At 37.4% G+C, this 19157-nt stretch overlaps 1 protein-coding gene across 1 annotated transcript; it reads right to left on the bottom strand.

Annotated features, from left to right (window-relative positions):
* Positions 1-3861: 3861 nt before the first annotated feature.
* On the bottom strand, positions 3862-17403 carry LOC101705717 (equatorin-like). The gene is given in 5 exon segments (XM_021253025.2): positions 3862-4144; positions 5180-5345; positions 7875-7934; positions 8868-8912; positions 16634-17403. Coding segments are annotated over 5 exon segments (663 nt in total). The 5' UTR covers positions 16743-17403.
* Between the last annotated feature and the right edge of the window lie 1754 nt (positions 17404-19157).

Genomic DNA, 19157 nt, shown 5'->3' with positions numbered 1-19157 from the left:
CTTCATATCGCAGCTGTACACAGTACCCTGGCAGGTCTTCTCTGAATTTTCACCATGAGAATCAGAACCTCTTCCCTCTTTGCAAGTTACATTTTTCTGTATCAATTATGGAACAATTTACACATCTCGCCCTTTTCCCAAAAGAGATTTTAGAAGTGAGATGAGGTAAAATTATGCCCCTTAAAACTTGGATTTTAGATAACCTACAGGTTTTGACAACACACATATACTTCTTGTTTCTGCAATCAGCTTTATCTGGGTTCAATAGCCTTTCATCTTACCATTTATTCTCTATTAGAAAGAAATGAAATCAACTGAAATTCAAAGTAAGCTATCGGGAAGATAACCTTTTGAAGGAGGGAGAAGACACTAACCTCCGGATAACTTGCCAGATATGCATGTTGACATAAGCTAAGGTTTATCTGGCTGCCATGATTTTAAAAGGGCTATTAAGCACCTCTTTGGAGGCATTATATTAAAAAGTAGTTATACATCATAAGCAGTTTAATCTTTCCTACCACACCAGAAGCTGTATTTAGACTGTTAATTTTGAAGTTTGAATGCACAATTAAAATCTTTCCTCAGGTAGGAAGAGCTGATTTTGATAGGTAATTACTGTGCCCCATAGAATTAACAAATGTCTAGCTGCTGGCTCTTGTCCCACCCCTTCAGCAGGGCTGCGCCCCACTTCAAGAGCACAGGAGACCCCTTACAGTAACTCCACATGGGGATGGTGAAGCTAGAGGTGGTGAAGCGACCACATGAGACCACACGCAGGCATTTTACACACAGCAAACCCATGAATGCTGTTTGTGAAGCCTCATGGGATTCCTCACCCACAGGAGTGGACCTTACCTGGGCTTTGCAGGGAGACCATGCAAGCACCTTGCTCCTCTCCTGATACTCTCTGGCTGGAGCCCTTGGCCTACCCTGGGATCTGAGAGGCCAAGGCAACACCTGCAAGGAGCTCAACAGGTGCCTGGAGTTCTTTCTCATTGCTCATCATCACCAGCTCCTTCCAATGTTCGAGGTGGGGAGAGTGGGTAGGGGAGGGGTGGGAGGGATTTCATTCTGCCAGGCCACACTCACCATCCTCTCTGGAACTGCTCTCCACCAACCCAGTGTTTCAGATACTGTGTGACCACCCCAAACCCCCATGAATAATGACCTGAAAGGACCCACCTCCACCTGCACTCTTGACAGGAGGGAATAAGGGCTAATACTTAAGGCTCTTTTCCCAGGGTGGGTAGTACTGGGAAGACCTACCCTTGGGGACATGGAACAACTTGGTTCCCAGCTCTAAGGCAAGTGCTTCCTGTTCTCAGCCCATAGGAACTGACCCTGAGTACTTTAAGGTAAAGGGGAACACACCACACCAACATTATCTCTAGTGGTAGGGGAACAAAACTGGAAGTGCTTTGAGGGCTGAGGAAGAGAAGGATTGAGGAACATCAGGAGAAGGAGATAAGTGAGTATTTCAGTGTAGGGAGAAGCTGATAGGCTCTGAATAAATTAGCTTCATTGCACTGTTTCAAATAAAGCTGGACTGAGGTCCAGAAGACCTGTTCAGGAAATGCAGGTGATGGCAGAGATCAGCAGTAGGCACATGAGAAGAGCTCTTCCCCAAGACTAGGCTGAATGACCCTTTCCTCTCTTGCAAATTAGAGTGGTCAGAAGAAGAGCTGTGGACACCAGTAAGGATAATGTATCCTCCTTCATGGCCTCCTGAGCAGATCCTTCAAAATACCTTGACTGCTTTTTTCAGTGTTATCTACATGCAGTGCCAAATACCTGAGGATGAGCAGCCTATTTTAAAACTCAATTAAGCATATCTCCTCTGGCCATTTTAAACATTTTAGCCAGAGTAATGCCACACTCATGGACCTTCTCTACCATGTTTTAGAGCCAGAGACAAGCTATGTGATTCAAATGTGAGTCGCTAGCTACTATCAATGAAAAAAATTCTTACTACTTCTCAAGGATGGATGGATTGATGGATAGAGGGGAAACATGAGAATACTTCAAATTCAAAGGCTCCCCAAACCTAAAAGATATTCTCAAGAGCTCTTTCTTGCCTTGAACTCAACATGATTCCTTTGCACCTGGACCACCTCGATGCAGCTGCAACCACCTGCCTCACTTGGTCCCCGCCACAGCTGGTGTCAAACTGGCAGTGCAAACATGGGCACTGACCCTCAGGACTGTGAAAAGGGCATGGAAAATGGTGAAAGTCACAGACAGAAGGTAGCATGGGCTGCTGTTCAAGGCTATCCCCATCAGCTCAGACACTGTGCCCAGTGTTGGCAGACATCAGGCAGAGGTGAATACTTGTCTTGTTACCTCTTTTCCCTCAAGGGTAGGGACTTATATAGTCCATCACTGCTCCCAATGGACTTTCATCACTTTCCCAACCATGAGTGCATGCGACTAAGGCTGGAGTCTGGGGACAATAGGGAAAGTGAGGGCCCCCAGAGTACATGGCAGGGAAAGGGGGTCTGCAAGTAGTGTGTGTCTATTCTCCATCAGGAAGAAGGATCATAAAAACCTAAGCCAAATACAGGGGAAACAGTTTCCCAAGAGCTGAAAGAACACCTGTGTTCAGGAATATCATGCTTATTGGATATGGGGTCTATCTTGATCCCAAAGTTCTTTAGCTTTTTTGTGCATTTGAATATTCAGTTAAATGGATCGTGGAGTGAAACTCCCAGGGAAGCACATTGTAGCTCTCTAGGAGGTGATCTTAGGCAAGGTATGTGACTCACCTGGCATTGTTTTCTTAATTGGTAAAATGATCTCATCTTTTACAGGGCAGTAGAATTCAATATGATTCAATGTACTAAACTGCCCAGTACAAAGTCAGTGTTTAGTAAATTGAAGCTATTGTTATGGTGAGAATTGCGGAAGGCAATGGAACCTGCCCTGAGTCATTCTCTCCATCCACATGTAGCCACATAAACCTGACATATGCCCTAAAGTCCTAACTCTATTTTATCTGTTTTCTTTCTAAATTGAAATACTCTGAGTGTGGATAGCCTCAAAGGTCACTAATACACTTGAGTTAGTCTTTGAGATGCTTTGCTTTTTTTGCAGGAGGGGACCAGGGATTGAACTTGGGACCTTGTGCTTGCAAGACAGGAGCCAGATCCACTAAGCTAAATTAAATCCCTGGCCCACTTTGCTTTTTTTTTTTTTTTTTCCAATGGAGCTTAATACCCTGAAGACTGGGGAAAAGAGAGAACACGGTGCTTCAGCCCTGGAAGATTCAGTCCACGATGCCCCTCTTGGAAGTTACCTACTGGGATCCCGGCTTCCTTTCTTTTCTTCATGATCACCATGTAATCTCAAACCATTATGGATGTGTTCAAAATGGAAAAAATCTGTATTTTCTTACGATTTTCCCTGTGAGAGCAGCCCTGTGACTTGAAACAACATAAGATTTCTAGCAGGTTCTTCCATTAGTTTGGTTCTAACTCTTGATGGCACAACTGTTTGGCCATAAAACTTGAGCCAGATGTACTTTTTTTGCACTGATGGTAACGGTGTCAGTTGTGGTAAGGCATAGGTGGTATCAAGCATCCTGGAAATCCCTCCTGAAAATTAAATATGTATATATCCTCACTTTAAAAATAAACCAGCTTAGAGTCACTTTCAGAAGTCACTGGCGAGGTTGATTTTTAACTTGATATGTTTTCTATACTGTATTTCATTGTATATGTTCCTTTAAATAAGTTTTATAAAGAAGATAACTTTTTTTAAGAAGATAACTTTTATTAAATATGTCCTCTTTTAAAGACACCAGAACATTTAAATGTAAGCAATTTCAAAATTATGTCATTAATACCTGACAAAAATTAAAGTCATCTATTTGTCAATACTGATTTCCTCAATTGATTCCTCACTGATGAGGGAATCTAACTGATCATTTACACCTGAGTCCTCTGAGCCTGTGGAAGTCAAATCTGATGTATTTTGAGATTTTAGCTTTCTTGAGGTTGATTTTCTCAGATCTGAAGAACTGGTGTCCCACATGCTGCTCTCTGCACTGTTAGAAAACGAGGTGTCTGATACACCTATGGAAGGGTGGAAGTAAGAAAGGGCAGCTAGCTCTGGGTTGACAGAGTATTGGCTCTTACTTCTTTTGGAACTGAAAAAGAAGAAAACATGAGCAAAGAGTTGTTTTCAGCTGTGTATTTTATTACTCAGAAAAGTAGTCAGAAAATGAAAATATAAACGTATCCTTTCCAGTGTATTTGTTACCTTAATATGTAAATGTAGTTTTTCTTTAATTGTAATTTAATTATACCTAATATTCTGTGAATGGAACATGTTTCAGATCTTGAGGCTATAATCTAAAAACAAGTTTACAATAACAGTACAAATTTAATAACACTCACGTAAAATAAACTAGAATTAGAAATAAATACCTAGGATTGGAGACTTAGTTGACCAGAGAAATACATTATTCATCAAACAGTACAATTAAAGAATGTGATTAATGATAACTGTGAACATTAATTTTGTTAAGATTTTTCAAAGTAATCTCATACTTATAGATATTTTAAATCAACAGTCTTCTTACTCAAGTTTGAGTTGAATTTAATAATTTTATAAAAAGAATAAAGCAAAAGGGCCAAGTCACAGGCCTAAAATCCCAGAACATTAGGAAAATGAAACAGGAGCATTACAACTTCAGACCCAGGCTGGGGAACTTAGAAATTTAGTGACACCTTGCCTCAAAATAAAAAAAAGGGAGGGGGATGTACCTCAGTACGAAGTACCTCAGTACGAAGGCCCTGAGTTCAATCCACAATGAGAGAGAGGAGAGAGAGAGAGAGAGAATTTCTGAAGATCTCAGGCAAGGCTTGCCTTATCAAAGTGTTAGGCTCTAGGCAGATAGATATGCTATTAAGACGAAAATGTCCACAAGCATCATCTAGACTGTCTATATCCTTCCCAACTGACTATTATTTCTACCTGTAAATGACTATTTAAAATATTGGAGAAAAGGTCAAGTAGGATATTCCTTGAGAAATGGCCCCATACTTCTGCTGAATAGGGGAAATGGAGTCAAAATAAATACTTACAGATATATTATTCAGTGGTCACATATTCTAAGACAGAAGAGAGAGAGCTGGATATCACACATGAATTGTGGAACTGCAAAGGCTGATGGACTTACCTCAGGTTCTTCAGTTTGAAGAGAGTGGCAACACAGAAAGCCACGAGAGTGACAAGAATGATGAGGGTCATCAATGTGATGCCCAGAATTAATGTGAGTTTGAGATGCTGCAGGTCTGATTGGTTTTCTTCTTTTTTAATTATAGACGAAGTGTTCACATCAGAGCCTGAGAAGAAAGAAAGAAGACTCCATAGAAAATAGTGTATCCTGCATGCTTCCTGCAGGAGTAAGGACGGCAGAGCTGCTGCAGAGAAGCCACCACCATCTGTAGGACTCACTGCTCACACCCAAGGGAGGGAGGCTACTTACTGCCAGGGTAAGTGCCCTTTTCTCTTTAACCTTTCAGGCAATCTGGGAGCAACTGTCCTTGGCTTAATTTTACAAGATCACAGAGGTTTATGGGTTTTCCCATGGGACATAGCCAGGAAGTGGCAAAAATCTGATTTAACCCACATTACCAGATAGCTGGGTACAGCCTGACACCTTGGCAAGACTCTGTCTCCAAATAATAGAGAAAGGAAAGAATAGCAGACATTCTCCCTGAATTAACTAGGAACCACTTTTAATAATCTATTATTTTTGAAATGATTACTATAAAAACGGTTAACTTCCACATAAGGAACTAGACCTGTGGGAGAGAAAGGTATGTGTTCTGTTGTGGTGATGGCCCGATTTTCTCTTAAGCTGAAAGATTAGGTGTACTGAGGCTTTTCCCAAGAGGCTGAAATGCTGTTTGACATTTTATTAGTGAGTAGTTTAAACCTAGTGTGCCTGACATTACAAAAAAACCTTTTAAAACTTTCAATAATAAGTCATAAAATCATGTCTGGATCAAGAGACATCATGAAACTTTTCATTAAATCCATTGATGAAAATGCATCATTACTGTCAGATTTTACATGTTTGTGAATATACATCTGACTTAATAAACTTTTAATTAGACTTTAGATGAGCATGCTGTCATTTTCCCCCTTTCTCTAGGTCCTCCCACCCCATTCCACATGTTCTTGCCTACTCTCCAGGTAATACTTAGGTAATAAGCAATGACATTTCCATGTCTATGTTTTCTGATTTTTAAAAATTATAATTGTCAAAATGTGATTTTAGACCAAATGGAATAAAATGTGTAAAGTTTCCAATGCCTTTTGCTGGCATTGAGATGAAATACTTTGAGAATAAACAAATGATGTTAAAATGGACTGTTCACTTAAATTGCTTTCTACCTCCTAAAAGAGTCTTTATAAAGAGGTATTCCAATGCTATGTTTATCAAGATCATGGTCAGAACCATAAAACAGTTTGGAATTCCTAATTGATTAATGTTACAGAAAAGCTAATTCAGGCTCTTCCAGGCTCTTGCTCTAGGCTCAGCTTCTTTATCTGTAAAATGGAAGAAATACTCACTTCATGGAGTTGCTCTTGAGGATGGACCTAAAATGTAGCTAAAGCACCAGAATACCCAACAAACAATATTTCCTCAATGACAGAAAATCAATCAAGCCAAATTTAATCACTTAAAATTTAAACAAGAGAAATCACGAAATATTTCTAAAATGACTCAACATTAGTCATTCCTGTATATAATTTTCTAAACAAAAGGCTTTCATTTTCTTGATGCACCATACGGCAAGTGGCTACATTTGTCAAATAATTCAGTGCAGAACTGAAGTGATAGGTCTTAAATATATCACCAGATACATCTATTTTACTTTCAATCATTTATTTGTAGTACAAAATTTTGGAAGGATATCACCATGTCTTGTCACAAAAGTTTGCATTCAAAGGAGTTCTTTTGTAAATGTCATTAATCCATTAATGAAAACTGTATTCAGCAGCACTCAGATTCCTTACTGGTGAGAATGTAAAATAGTATATCCTTCAAAATCAGTTTGGTAGTTTAGTCTTACCACATATTCCAGCAATTTTGCTCCAAAGTATTTACCCAAGAGTAGAAAACATGTCCACAAAAAAATTGCACACAGATATTTATATCAGCTTTATTCATTATTGTTCAAATTTATTCCAACTATATGACATTCTTAAAAAGGCAAAACTATAGAGAAATTAATATGACCAGTGGTTGCCAGGGATTCAGGGGGAGAAAGGAATGGGGGATGAGTTGGGGGAGGGAAGAGGAGACATCAGGGCCTTGAAATTTTTGTATGAGACTATGATGGTAGATAAATGACATTTTGTATTTGTCAAAACCCAAAGTAAGATACAGTACAAAGAGTTAAGCCTAAAGTAAATTATGGCCTGTAGTTAACAATAACACATCAATATTGTTTCATGAATCTTAACACATGTGACACTAATGAAGGTGTTAACAGGGGAAACTGAAGCAAGTTGGATGTGGGAACTCTTTGTACTTTCTAGTAAATTTTCTTTAAACCTAAAACTACACTAAAAATAAAGCCTATTTTAAAAAGACTGCATTGTACATATCACTATTTGGCTTATCTGAGGGACAGAAGCTATGAAATAGGAAGATGATAATAGTCACCTGTAAAATGGTAACTGGAGAAGAATGCTCAGGAACTGCGACTCTCCTAAAATATAAATGTTCCCTCTGATACAATGTTGGCCACCAGGATACCTGCCTACATACACTACCCTGTACTAGGGAAAATAGTATCACCTTGCAGCCACTAAAATGTGAGTATTATGTATCTATCAATTGAAGTACTTTGTTCTACTTGGAATCGGTTGAAATAATTGATCTTTATCATCCATGCCCACTTCCGTTCCATTTATAGCTGTTAAAACAATAAATTGGTGTTTTAGCAAATGATCACCTGGCAAACAATCACCTGGGAAAATTATTGTATGTATATAAATGTGTGTATAATGTGCACAGTTCTCATTATTCATGGTAATTATCATGTTCAGTATGGTAAAGAGCAGGTATAACTTATGCCTGAACCAAGCTTTTCTAGCACATGGATTTTCTCCATGTGGCACCATACAGTCTTCTTGCATTCAAGAAGATCAACCAGCACTTTAACATGACATTTGGGGCCCAACTCAAAGTATGACTTTATGTGAGTCAGGCAACTTTTGAAGTTCTGTCAGGGTCCACAAATGACCTACGGTTGTCACAATCCTTGATTTTTGGATGACAAAGAGATCTTAGAGAGGTGATACAGAATACAAATTAAAAATACGCAATGAGGACTAAATATGACATATATATAATGCACATATATATGACACATGACATTTATATGCATGTACATCTATGAATGCTAGTATGCTCACACATACATGCATAGATTGGCAGGTACATATTGTACAACATGCTTACGTATTTACAATACATATTATTTTTATGTATGCATATATTTTGATATTTTTCATTTATACATGTGTCTCTGTGTATTTATGTGTACATATACTGTTCCAAACACAAAGAAGGACTTGTATTGGACATGAACCTTATTTAAAATTTTTAACCCTAAATTAAATTGAACTAGATTTTAATGTTTGTAGGAAAGTAAAACTTCTTGTGAAGAAGAATAAGAAACCATGAGTTTATCATCTTTCTAGGCTATTATTAAATTTGCTATTACATGTGATAGCCAGACATTGACTTTGATTCTTAGTATTAGAAATATTTAGACTGAGCTTGTCTTTCTTACACAAGATTTTAGAAAACCAAAACATTTTCCCACCTAATTGTATGAATTTACCTTCAACTAACAATGTCCAAAATTCAGGCACATTTGGGGTTGGTTCTGTTTAAGAAAACAAACAGGATAAAAAATAAGGTGATTTGGCTTTAGCAACATTCATTTGTTAGGGTATTCATTTAGCAGTCATATCTTGAGGTCCTACCACCTGTCAGACACTGTAGCTGCAATTAAAGTTATAGAAGTATACAAGACACAGGTCTTATGTTCAAGGAACTCACCCTTAACTCTAGAGATAGACAAGAATCTTTGTTGGCTATGTTGCAGCTTTATTACAAACAAATAGCTGGTACACAAAAGCCTAATTCAACCCCTTGAAAGGCAGGTGATGTTCCAATATAGACTTAGATGACTAGGAATTGATTTCTAGGCAAATAAGGTGAGGGAGAAGTTATTCTACTCAGAGTTGTGAGAAGGTTCATCAAGCTCTGGGAGCTTCAGGTAGCCTGGAGTGAAGAATATGGAAGAAGAACATGACCAATGATCAGACTGGAAAGTTTTACAGAGGCAAGATCATTTCAGACCTAAATGTGTGGTTGAGAAATTAGAACATGACCCTAAATTTAGAGTGCTTACTAAAGATACTTAAGAAGGGAGATGCCAAGATAAGCAGGTGTCCATTTTTAAGCATATTAAACAATTTATGTTTAAAAGTATTGATAAGGATGAAACATAATTCAGAGTTATCCTACTAGAAACATACTTGCTTTTTAGGAGCTAGAGAAAATATTTCATATAATGACAGGTAAAACTGCGTGGTCTTCAATTTGACCACTCACTCAAGGTGTTAGGGTACAGGTATCCTGGGTTGCTAGGGATTTGCAAATATATTATAAGGAATAATATCTTGATAGGAAAATAAAATGCAATTTTGATTTATATGTTTTTAATTTAAACTCATATTCACATAAATATAAATAAGCATATTTATTTATATTTAAAATATTTGTTCCCTTATAAATATATTTTATGTAGATATAAATAAGACCTTTTATTAAAATAAACTTAAAATTTCTAAACAGCTGTTTCTATGCCTTGTCAAGTACATCTGAAAATTGACTCTCAGATGTTCACCACTAAAAAGATTTTAAAGTGACTTTAAAATGTAGCAGTACATATATAATTAGGATTGTCATCTCTTCCTCTTGGACTGTTCCCTTCACAAGGATGTAGTGACCATCTTTGTCTCTCTTAATTAGTTTTGGTTTGAAATCTACTTTGTCTGCAAATAAGATTGGTACCCCTGCTTTCTTCTGGGTTCCTGTGGCATGGAGAACTGTTTTCCATTCTTTTACTTTCAGTCTATGAATTTCTTTTTGAGTTAGGTGTGTTTCCTGTATACAGGATATTGTTGCATTTTCCTTTTTAATCCATTCTGCCAGTCTATTTCTTTTGATTGGAGAATTGAGGCCATTAAGATTGAGGGTTATAATTGATAGATAATGATTTATCCTTGACATGATGTTTTACTTTTGTTGGCTCTTTTATTTCTTATTTTTTCCCCCTTTCCCTTTAGTGTCTTACCTTGCTTGTGGCTTCCCTCTGTTGAGCCTCATGGAGTTGTGACCTTCATTGCTTTTTTCTAGGATATTGTTTAGAATTGCTTGTAGTGCTGATTTGGTGTTCATGAAATTTCTCAGGTGTTCTTTGTCGTGGAAGTATCTAATTTCCTCGTCGATTTTGAAAGATAATTTTGCAGGATACAACAGTCTAGGTTGGAAGTTATTTTCTTTTAGGGCTTGAAATACTTCACTTCAGGCTCTCCTTGATTTGAGGGTTTGTGTTGAGAAGTCTGCTGTGATTCTGATGGGCTTTCCTTTGTAGGTGATTTGTTTCTTTTCTCTAAATGCTTGCAGGATTTTGTTTTTCTGTTGGGTTTCTGGGATCTTGACTATTACATGTCTAGATGTAGATTTTTTTGATCCTGCCTAGTTGGAGTTCTATATGCCTCACTTATCTGTATGTCCAATTCTCTACCTCTGTCTGGGAAGTTTTCCACTATTACTTCTGTGAACAGTTTTTTTATGTCAATTGTGCTTTCTCCTGTTTTTTCATGGACTCCTGTCAGTCTTATGTTATTCTTCTTTGCATCGTCTAGCAGTTGTTGGATTGATTTCTCGTGGTCCCTTACTATTTTTAAGAAATCTCTATTTTCATGGTCTCTAACCATGATCCTGTCTTCTATATCTGATATTCTATCTTCAGATTACCTTAATCTGCTGTGGATACTTTCAATGGAGTTTTTGATCTCCTGAATATATGTTTGAATCTGTTTCATGGTTCCCATTTCTTTCTTATGCTGGGTATTCATGGCTTCCAGCATGTTTCTGAGATCATCTATTTTTTTATCTGTTTCTGTTCTAGATACTCTAATCATGTCTTTCACTCTGCTCACCGTCTCTGTAGATATCTGGGAGATTATTTAAAACTAGACCTATACCTATCACCATGCACTAAACTAAGATCGAAGTGGATTAGAGATATAAATATTAAGACAGAAACATTAAACTTGCTGGAAGATAAGTTAGGTAGAACTCTTGAAGACATTGGCATAGGAAAAGACTTCATGAACAAAACCTCAGTAGCACGGGAACTAGCAGAAAGAATCAACAACTGGGATCTCATCTTATTAAAAAGCTTCTGCACTGCAAAAGAAACCACCAACAGAGCTAACACACAACCTACAATATGGGAAAAAAATTTTAGCAGCTGTACCTCAGACAGAGGACTACTATCTAGAATATATAAAGAATTGAAAAAAATCAGACCCCCCAAATTCAAAGACCCAATTCAAAAATGGGCATCTGAAATGAACAGACACTTTTCAGACAAAGAAGTAAAAGCAGCAAATAAATATATGAAAAAATGTTCAATATTGCTAGTCATTCGAGAGATGCAGATGAGAACAACACTGAGATTCCACCTCACCCCACAAAGAATGGCTGCTATCAAGAAATCAACAAATAACAAATGCTGGCAGCGTTGTGGGGAGAAAGGGACCCTTCTTCATTGTTGGTGGGAGTGCAGACTAGTGCAACCACTGTGGAAATCTGTATGGAGATACCTCAAAGAACTAGGACTAGAGGTCCCATTTGACCCAGGTATTCCCCTGCTGGGGATCTTCCCAAAAGAATTAAAAGAATCATACCACAGTGATATATGTGCACCCATCTTCATAGCGGCACAGTTTGTAATAGCTAAAGCTTGGAAGCAGCCCAAGTGCCCATCAACTGGAAACTGGATAAAGAAAATGTGGTTTTTTATAAAATGGAGTACTACTCAGCCATAAAGAATGAAAAACTAGAGTCATTTATAACTAAATGGATGCATATCGAGGCCATACTCTTAAGGGAAATAAATAGGACACACATGTGTAAATACTGAATAGTTTCTCTAGTGTGAGAAACTGATAGTATAAACAAGAGTTAAAATGATTAAAATGAATAATTGATAATTTGAAATAGGAAAAAAGGTCCAAAGATGAAGGAGTGAAGGGAGGGGAAGGAGAAAGGAAAAGAGGGGAAGAGAAAACTATGAGAAAAGAAAAAAAATGGAAATGAAATCTATATAAATAGGGAAGGGCAGAGGGGGTGAAGAGCGTACAGGTAATGCGGAAAAAAATAAGAACCAAGATGTATCATGTACAGGTACAAACACCCAATGATAAATGTAAATGAATTGTATACCTAAAATGTACCAATAAAAGAACTAAAAAAAAAAAATGTAGCAGTACAGGGCCGGGGATTTAGCTCAGTGGTCTCGCTGCCTGCTGAGCAGGTGCAAGGACCCGAGTTTGATCCCCAGTACCAAAAATAATAATGATAATAATAAAATAAAATACAATGTAGCAGTACAAACATTTTAGCATGTTATTCTTTTATGTAAATAGGGACTCAAATTTTCAAATCATAAAATGATGTGGTCCAGTAGTGAATACAGTGAAGTAATTTTAATACTTTGCTTATTTTTTTGAGGGAATTCAGTAGGTTCATTTTCTTCCTTGGTGGGATTTTCAGTTGTAGTGATGATTTTATCTAGAAAAAGAAATAATGGATTATCAGCATATAAAAGTATTGACTAAGCAACTATGATTAGGAATATTTGTAAGGTAAATATGGAAGCAAAGCAAGGAGAGGAAAGAAATAAAAGAAAGACACTGACATCTATATTCCTGAAATAACATAAAAGATAAAGGAGGAGGCATTTAAGAATAAAGTTTTTGTGATAATAGCCTGAGGTGAGATAAAAGTGCCCTCGACTTGTGAAAGGGAAGAAAAGCAGAGAACATGGGGCCACACTTTTCTAGAGTAGAGGGAGAGCAGTTGGCTGAGATAATTGGCTTTCCCTGCATAGGCCTTAAGACACCAATCCTAGGCAGCCTGTTGCTCAGTATAATGACAAGAATGAGGGAGGCAGTGTGAATGTCCTTGTCAACTATAAAAGAGTTAAGGATGTAAAGACTTTGGACCACACATTAAGCATCTACAGGCCTAACTCAACATGCTTTAGATCTAAAAAGTACCCCCAAAATCTCACTTTAGGGGGTGGGGCCTGGCCTGAAGGGGCAGATCACTAGGGACATGACTTGGATGTATGATGCTGGGCAGAGCTCAAAAGACTAGAATGCTGATAGGAATGCAGACAGTAAAGGCCAGGCTCAGGAGGTTTCAGTTGGGAACAAGGACTACATGGGCAGTTGGAGTAGAAGTCATTTGTGTTATTCTCTGGCAGAAAATGTGTCTACATTTTGTCTGTGTCCTAAGAGTTTGTGTGAGGCTGAATTTAAAGGTGGTGACAAATTGATCTGGTGGATGAAATTTCATGGCAGCCCAATGTTCAGGCCATGACATAAGTACTGCTGGCTGCTTTTACCCAAGTTTATAGTGAGAAATAGGAGCAAAAATTGGAATCAAAAGATAAAGCTTCTCTGGTATGAAAAACTAAAAGTATAAATAAGGTTCAAAATGTATAATTGATAATATGAAATAGGAAGAAAAGGTCTAAAGGAATAGGGAAAGTGGGAGGGGTAGGGGACAGGAAGTAAGGGAAAAGAAAAAAATATGAGAAAAGGAAAAAATGGAAACAAAGTCTTGTCAATAGGGAAGGGTGGAGGGGATGAATGGAGGGCAGGGGAATGGGAAAAAAATAAGAACCAAGATACATCATGTAAAGGTACAAGTTCCCAATGAGAAGTGTAAATGTATTGTATACCTAAAATGTACCAATATACTTAATTTTTAAAAAGATATAAAAACTTTGTTGTTTTCTCAGAAAGGAAGCACCTGCAGAGTTGGGACAGAAGAAAGCATGGATGTTGAAAGATTAACATTAAAAAGAAGACAAGAATTTGCATCAGGACAATAGGAATTATGCCTTGAAGGCATTCCAAGAAACAGCCAGATCCCATACATTCCATGGTGATGAATGTAAAAGGATAAACTCCTTTGAAAGACTTTGCTTTGAGAAGAGAACTCAAGGGTACCATGCTCATTCCAGGCTGCCTAGGGAAGTGTTTCCCTGAGTTCAACCACCCAGAATTCAGAGGTCACTTCGGAATGATCCAAGGCAGCCATGCTACTGATTAAGGCAGTGGCAGACATTGGCATCATTCACATGGTGCTGATTTTTCAGGCTTGCAGAATCCACTCAGATTTCAGAAGAAGGCCCACAAGGTCAAGCAATGTGCCCCTGAGAGGGCAGCACATGAAACTGGGATGGTGAAATCAAAGTGCAGCGGAGACCCGAGGAACTTGGAAATGTCTGGGATATGGAAAATGTTCATATGGAAACTGCAGGCAGCAAGCAAAGCCAGCTCAAGAGAAAGGCTATGAGGGCTGCAAATAGCAAGGCCATTGGGGAGGGCCTGAGGACTTTGGTGCTCATATCTTGCCACAACCTGCCCGAGGTGCTGGACATGCAGCTATAGGATTTAATATTTGTCCTCCTGGGTTTTGCTCTTGCTTTGGTCCAACTTCTGTCTATTTCTTTTTTCCTCACCTTTGGAGTAAGAGTGTTTACCCTGTGTCATTATCTGTTAGAAGTACATGTTTTGATTTTTATACAGGATCACAGCGAAGAGTTTGTCTAGAATCTCAAAGGAGTCTTTGGACTTGGACTTTTCAACTGTTAAGACTTTCGTGATTCTCAGAGATGGATTCAATGCAATTTGCATAATGAGATGGACATGAGTCTTTTGGGAGCCAGGGGCAGAATGTTATAATTTAGATTTAAAATGTCCCCTAAACATATGTTTTGGAGGTGAGGCCTGCTTACAGGGGATGGGGTTACTGGCAGCGTGACTTGAAAGGGTGTATTTGCATCCCTGGCTCCTCCCTTCTCTCTGTTTTCTGGCCACCATGTGATGAACAGTTTACTTCTGTCATGCTGTTCTGCCATGCCATTTCTGCCTTGCAGCCAGCCAATTATAGACTAAATGAACTGAAACTGAGACAAAAATAAATCTTCCTTTAAGTTTTGGATGTCAGGTATTTTGTTCCAGTGATGACAAAGTGACTAATACACTTAGGGTATACTTCAGTCTAGAGTGTGTTCCTCTGCAAGTGTGTCACCAGGAGAGGGTTAGGGAACAATTGCAATTGAAGAGCCGTTTCCCCCATGTAGTTGGCCATCGTAGTTAACTTTGTGGAACATAGGAGTCAGTAAGTTCCATATGTATACAGATCACACGCTTTACAGAGAGGCAGAAATTAATTTAGGCACAGCCCACAAACTCATCACAAGGACCAAGCTGACAAAAGAAAATGGAGAAGGGACTCCAGTACTGGAGTTGACCCAAAACAATGGCAAGTTTTAACTCCTAAAGTCTGCTATTCATCCATTATGCTCTACTTGAGAAAAAAGCAGCTGGTTGCTTCAGTTTACCCCTTGTCCTCGAAACTTAGCGACTATACTTAAGCTGTTTTTAGTCAAAATTATCCTAGAGATCTCTATTTCCTTGAGGGACTTGTCCTTTAGGTCCATGCATGCACATATTACCAGAGCCCATTCAAAGATGGCAGGAATTTCTCATCTCAGGCTGTTTCTTGACAGCATCTGGGTCCTGAATTGTCAGAATAGAAGTTAGGGTTTTGGAATCTTTTCTGTGGGTCCTGTGGTTCTCAGTACCCCATGATCCTAAGGGAACTTGAGGGACCTGGTCTGTTTGGAGCTGGCCTTTTGTATCTTGTCCCAGATAATACAAGATACTATTCACTGTGCACAGAAAGATTCTCAAGAAAGATTATCTAGTTAAAGTCTTCCCTGGAAATATCACTGTCTCAAGGTTTAGAATTGTTCAAAATATTCCACTATGACCAAGTCACTTTATTAATAATTAGGCAATTAGTGAGTCTGTTTTGTCTGCCATATCCAGAAAGAAATATTTTCTCTCCCGTTTATGCTTGTTGAACAGTTTTTTTAAAGGAGTAAAATTGTGGACTTAAGAAAGATGTATAATGCCTCAGATTTCTAAATTTAGTTAATTTTTCTTTCCATACAAACCAAAATACCAGGTTCAGAAAGGTAAAATCCTTCCTATCTTCTGAATTATCAATGCAATGGACATTAGTCTTCAAGGTATGATGTAGGGGGAAGAGTGAGAAAAACCTAGGGGATGACTGAGAATTCAACTGGGGCCCAGAATCAGAGTCTACCTGAAAGGGAAAATTCTAGGCTTTTAGTTTAGGAGCTAAGAGGTCTTTCCTCCACAACACCCTCTAGTGCTGCTTTCAAGTTCTGCTTTAGGGCTTTCACAAGTACAGTGGTGCCATTCAGTACTCAGTTCTTTGGGGCAAAAGTCAGGTCTGTTGTTGCTTTCACAGTTATTTCAGACTGATTATCATTTGGATTTTGTGTGGTGAACTCATCTAAAAACATAAAAGCAAACTCTTCAGCAAACACTTAAATCATTTCTTGTACATTACCATTTTTTCCCATGGGATTTTTCTTTTTTCTTAAAATGTACACACTGAGTAGTTTTTTATCTTCAAGTAAATGGGGCAATAGTAACACTGAAAAATCATGAGGAAAAAAGTCACGGTAAATGAGTTGGAGAAACAATTATTGATGAGATTCAAGGAAAATGTGTAAATCCATGATAGATACCAAAGTAGATTTATGGATGTGCAATATTATCCCTGTTTGTATTGACATTACCAAAAAAGTAAGAGGCCTTCACTTGAATCTGTTATGCCATGGCCCCCTTCAGGTTAAAAACTATACAGTTCAATAATAAGACACACATAGATGTTTAAATATAGAATCCTCCTCTTAGGAATCATCTGTGGGGTTGGTTGTAATTAAAAAAACTAAAGAACATATTTACCCAAACAAGAGGTCAAAGTAAATTGGGTCAAGATGACAGACCAAACACACATACATACCTATCTGTTTTTTCCAATATCTCATGGAATGACAGAAATTTTTACACAGACAGGAATGTATGTGCATATGGTTAATATTTACATGTATATTGGTTTCTCCCAGCACACACACATGAAAAAGATTGTATCCTTAATTTATTTTCATGTTAGCAGAATTCTTGAGGTCGATATTTGAAAAAATAAGACAAGAAGAAACTGTAGTACAACAATCATGTTGGGAGCCATGAAAATATAAAAATTAAAATACTGTATTTTTAGGAATAGTATGATTAGAAAAGAACAATAAAAATTATTAACAATTACTCCAATATAGTATGAAAATTTAAATTATATTAAATGTGTCATATAAGAGTATGTTTTAGACAATTGGCTATTATCTTTGAAAAATATACTTTATCCTTCCTATATACCATATACAAAAATAAAGACACAAAAATTAAAAACATAATAGGAAATTATTAAAAATTAAGACTAATTTAATATCTTGGATTGGAAAAGTCATGTTTAAAAGTTCTGCAACATAATGCAAAAATTATAAAGGAATTCATCAACAGAATTGGTTTTAAAAAAGTGGGAAATTTCCCTATGATTAAGGATACTCAAGTAGATGTGAAGGTAAGCAACAGTCTGAGAGAAAATTCTTAATACTTATCATGATGAGTTATAAACTAAATTTTAATGGACCTTCCAAATATGTAGACATCACATTGTCAAAGGTTGAATTGTGTCTAAAAAAAAGGTGTGGTTTCTTTTTTTTTGAGGTGATATTCTTAAGTGAAATAAACAGGACACACATGTGTAAATACTGAATAGTTTCTCAAGTGTGAGAACTGAAAGTGTAAATAAGGACTAAAAGGTATAATAGATAATGTGAAATAGGAAGAAAAGGGGCAGAGGGGAAGGGGAAGTGGGAGGGGTAGGGGAAAGAAAGAAGGGAATGGGATTAATATGAGAAAATGGAAAAAATGGAAACAAAGTCTTTTTAAATAGGGAGGGATGCAGGGGTTGAAGGGGGAAAAATAAGAACCAAGAGAGATTTTGTAAAGGTGCAAATTTCCAATGATGAATGCCTTTATATTGTATACCTAAAATGTACCAATAAAATAATATTTTTTTAAAAAAGGAAACCCAAACTAGAAATTCTAATTGAACCAGGTATTCCTTTTGTATGTATCTTCCCAAAGATTTAAAGACATTATATTACCGCCATACATGCATACTCATGTTTATAGCTGCGCAATTCATAATACATAGGTCGGGAAGAGCTTTAGGTCTAGCAATAGATGCATGCGTTTAAAAATGTGGTATTTATACACAATGGAATACTACTCTGCCATAAGGAAGGATAAACTCAAGTCATTTGTAGGAAAATGGATGCATCTTGAGACCATGTTTACTAAAATAAATCAGATGTGCAATCTTAAATATCGCACGGTTTGTCTTGTATGAGCAACCAAAATATAAATGAAGATCATAATAAAAGACAGATACTAGGAAATAGAGAGAGAGATTTTTCACAAATGGGAAGGGACCAAAAGATAGAGGGGTGAGATAGGGGGGCTGAAGGGTATTGAAAGAATTAAGAAGTGCTAACGTACATGTCCCAACTCCCCATGAGGAACATGATCATTATGTATTACAAACATGTAATAGTAAAAAACAAACACTGAAAAAAAAAGTTAACTTTCTGGAAAAAAAAATGCATTAAATCTAATGAAACTATGTCTTAAAATTGGTTCTGATTCATCTCTGTCCCATCCTAAGTCCTCTTTCTAAAGTATAATAAAAGATCTCATGAATTGGATTATATCCACTTCTTGCAAATCCATATGTAGAAGTCCTAAACCCCAGGACTTTAATATGTGGACATGCTGGAGATGCAGTTGTGGCAGATACAATTAGGTGAGGT

Source organism: Heterocephalus glaber, unplaced genomic scaffold (assembly GCF_053883595.1).
Source record: "Heterocephalus glaber isolate CG9 unplaced genomic scaffold, H.glaber_assembly_v1.0 deba00001481, whole genome shotgun sequence".
NCBI lineage: Eukaryota > Metazoa > Chordata > Mammalia > Rodentia > Bathyergidae > Heterocephalus > Heterocephalus glaber.
This window is presented reverse-complemented; position numbering and strand designations above follow the sequence as displayed.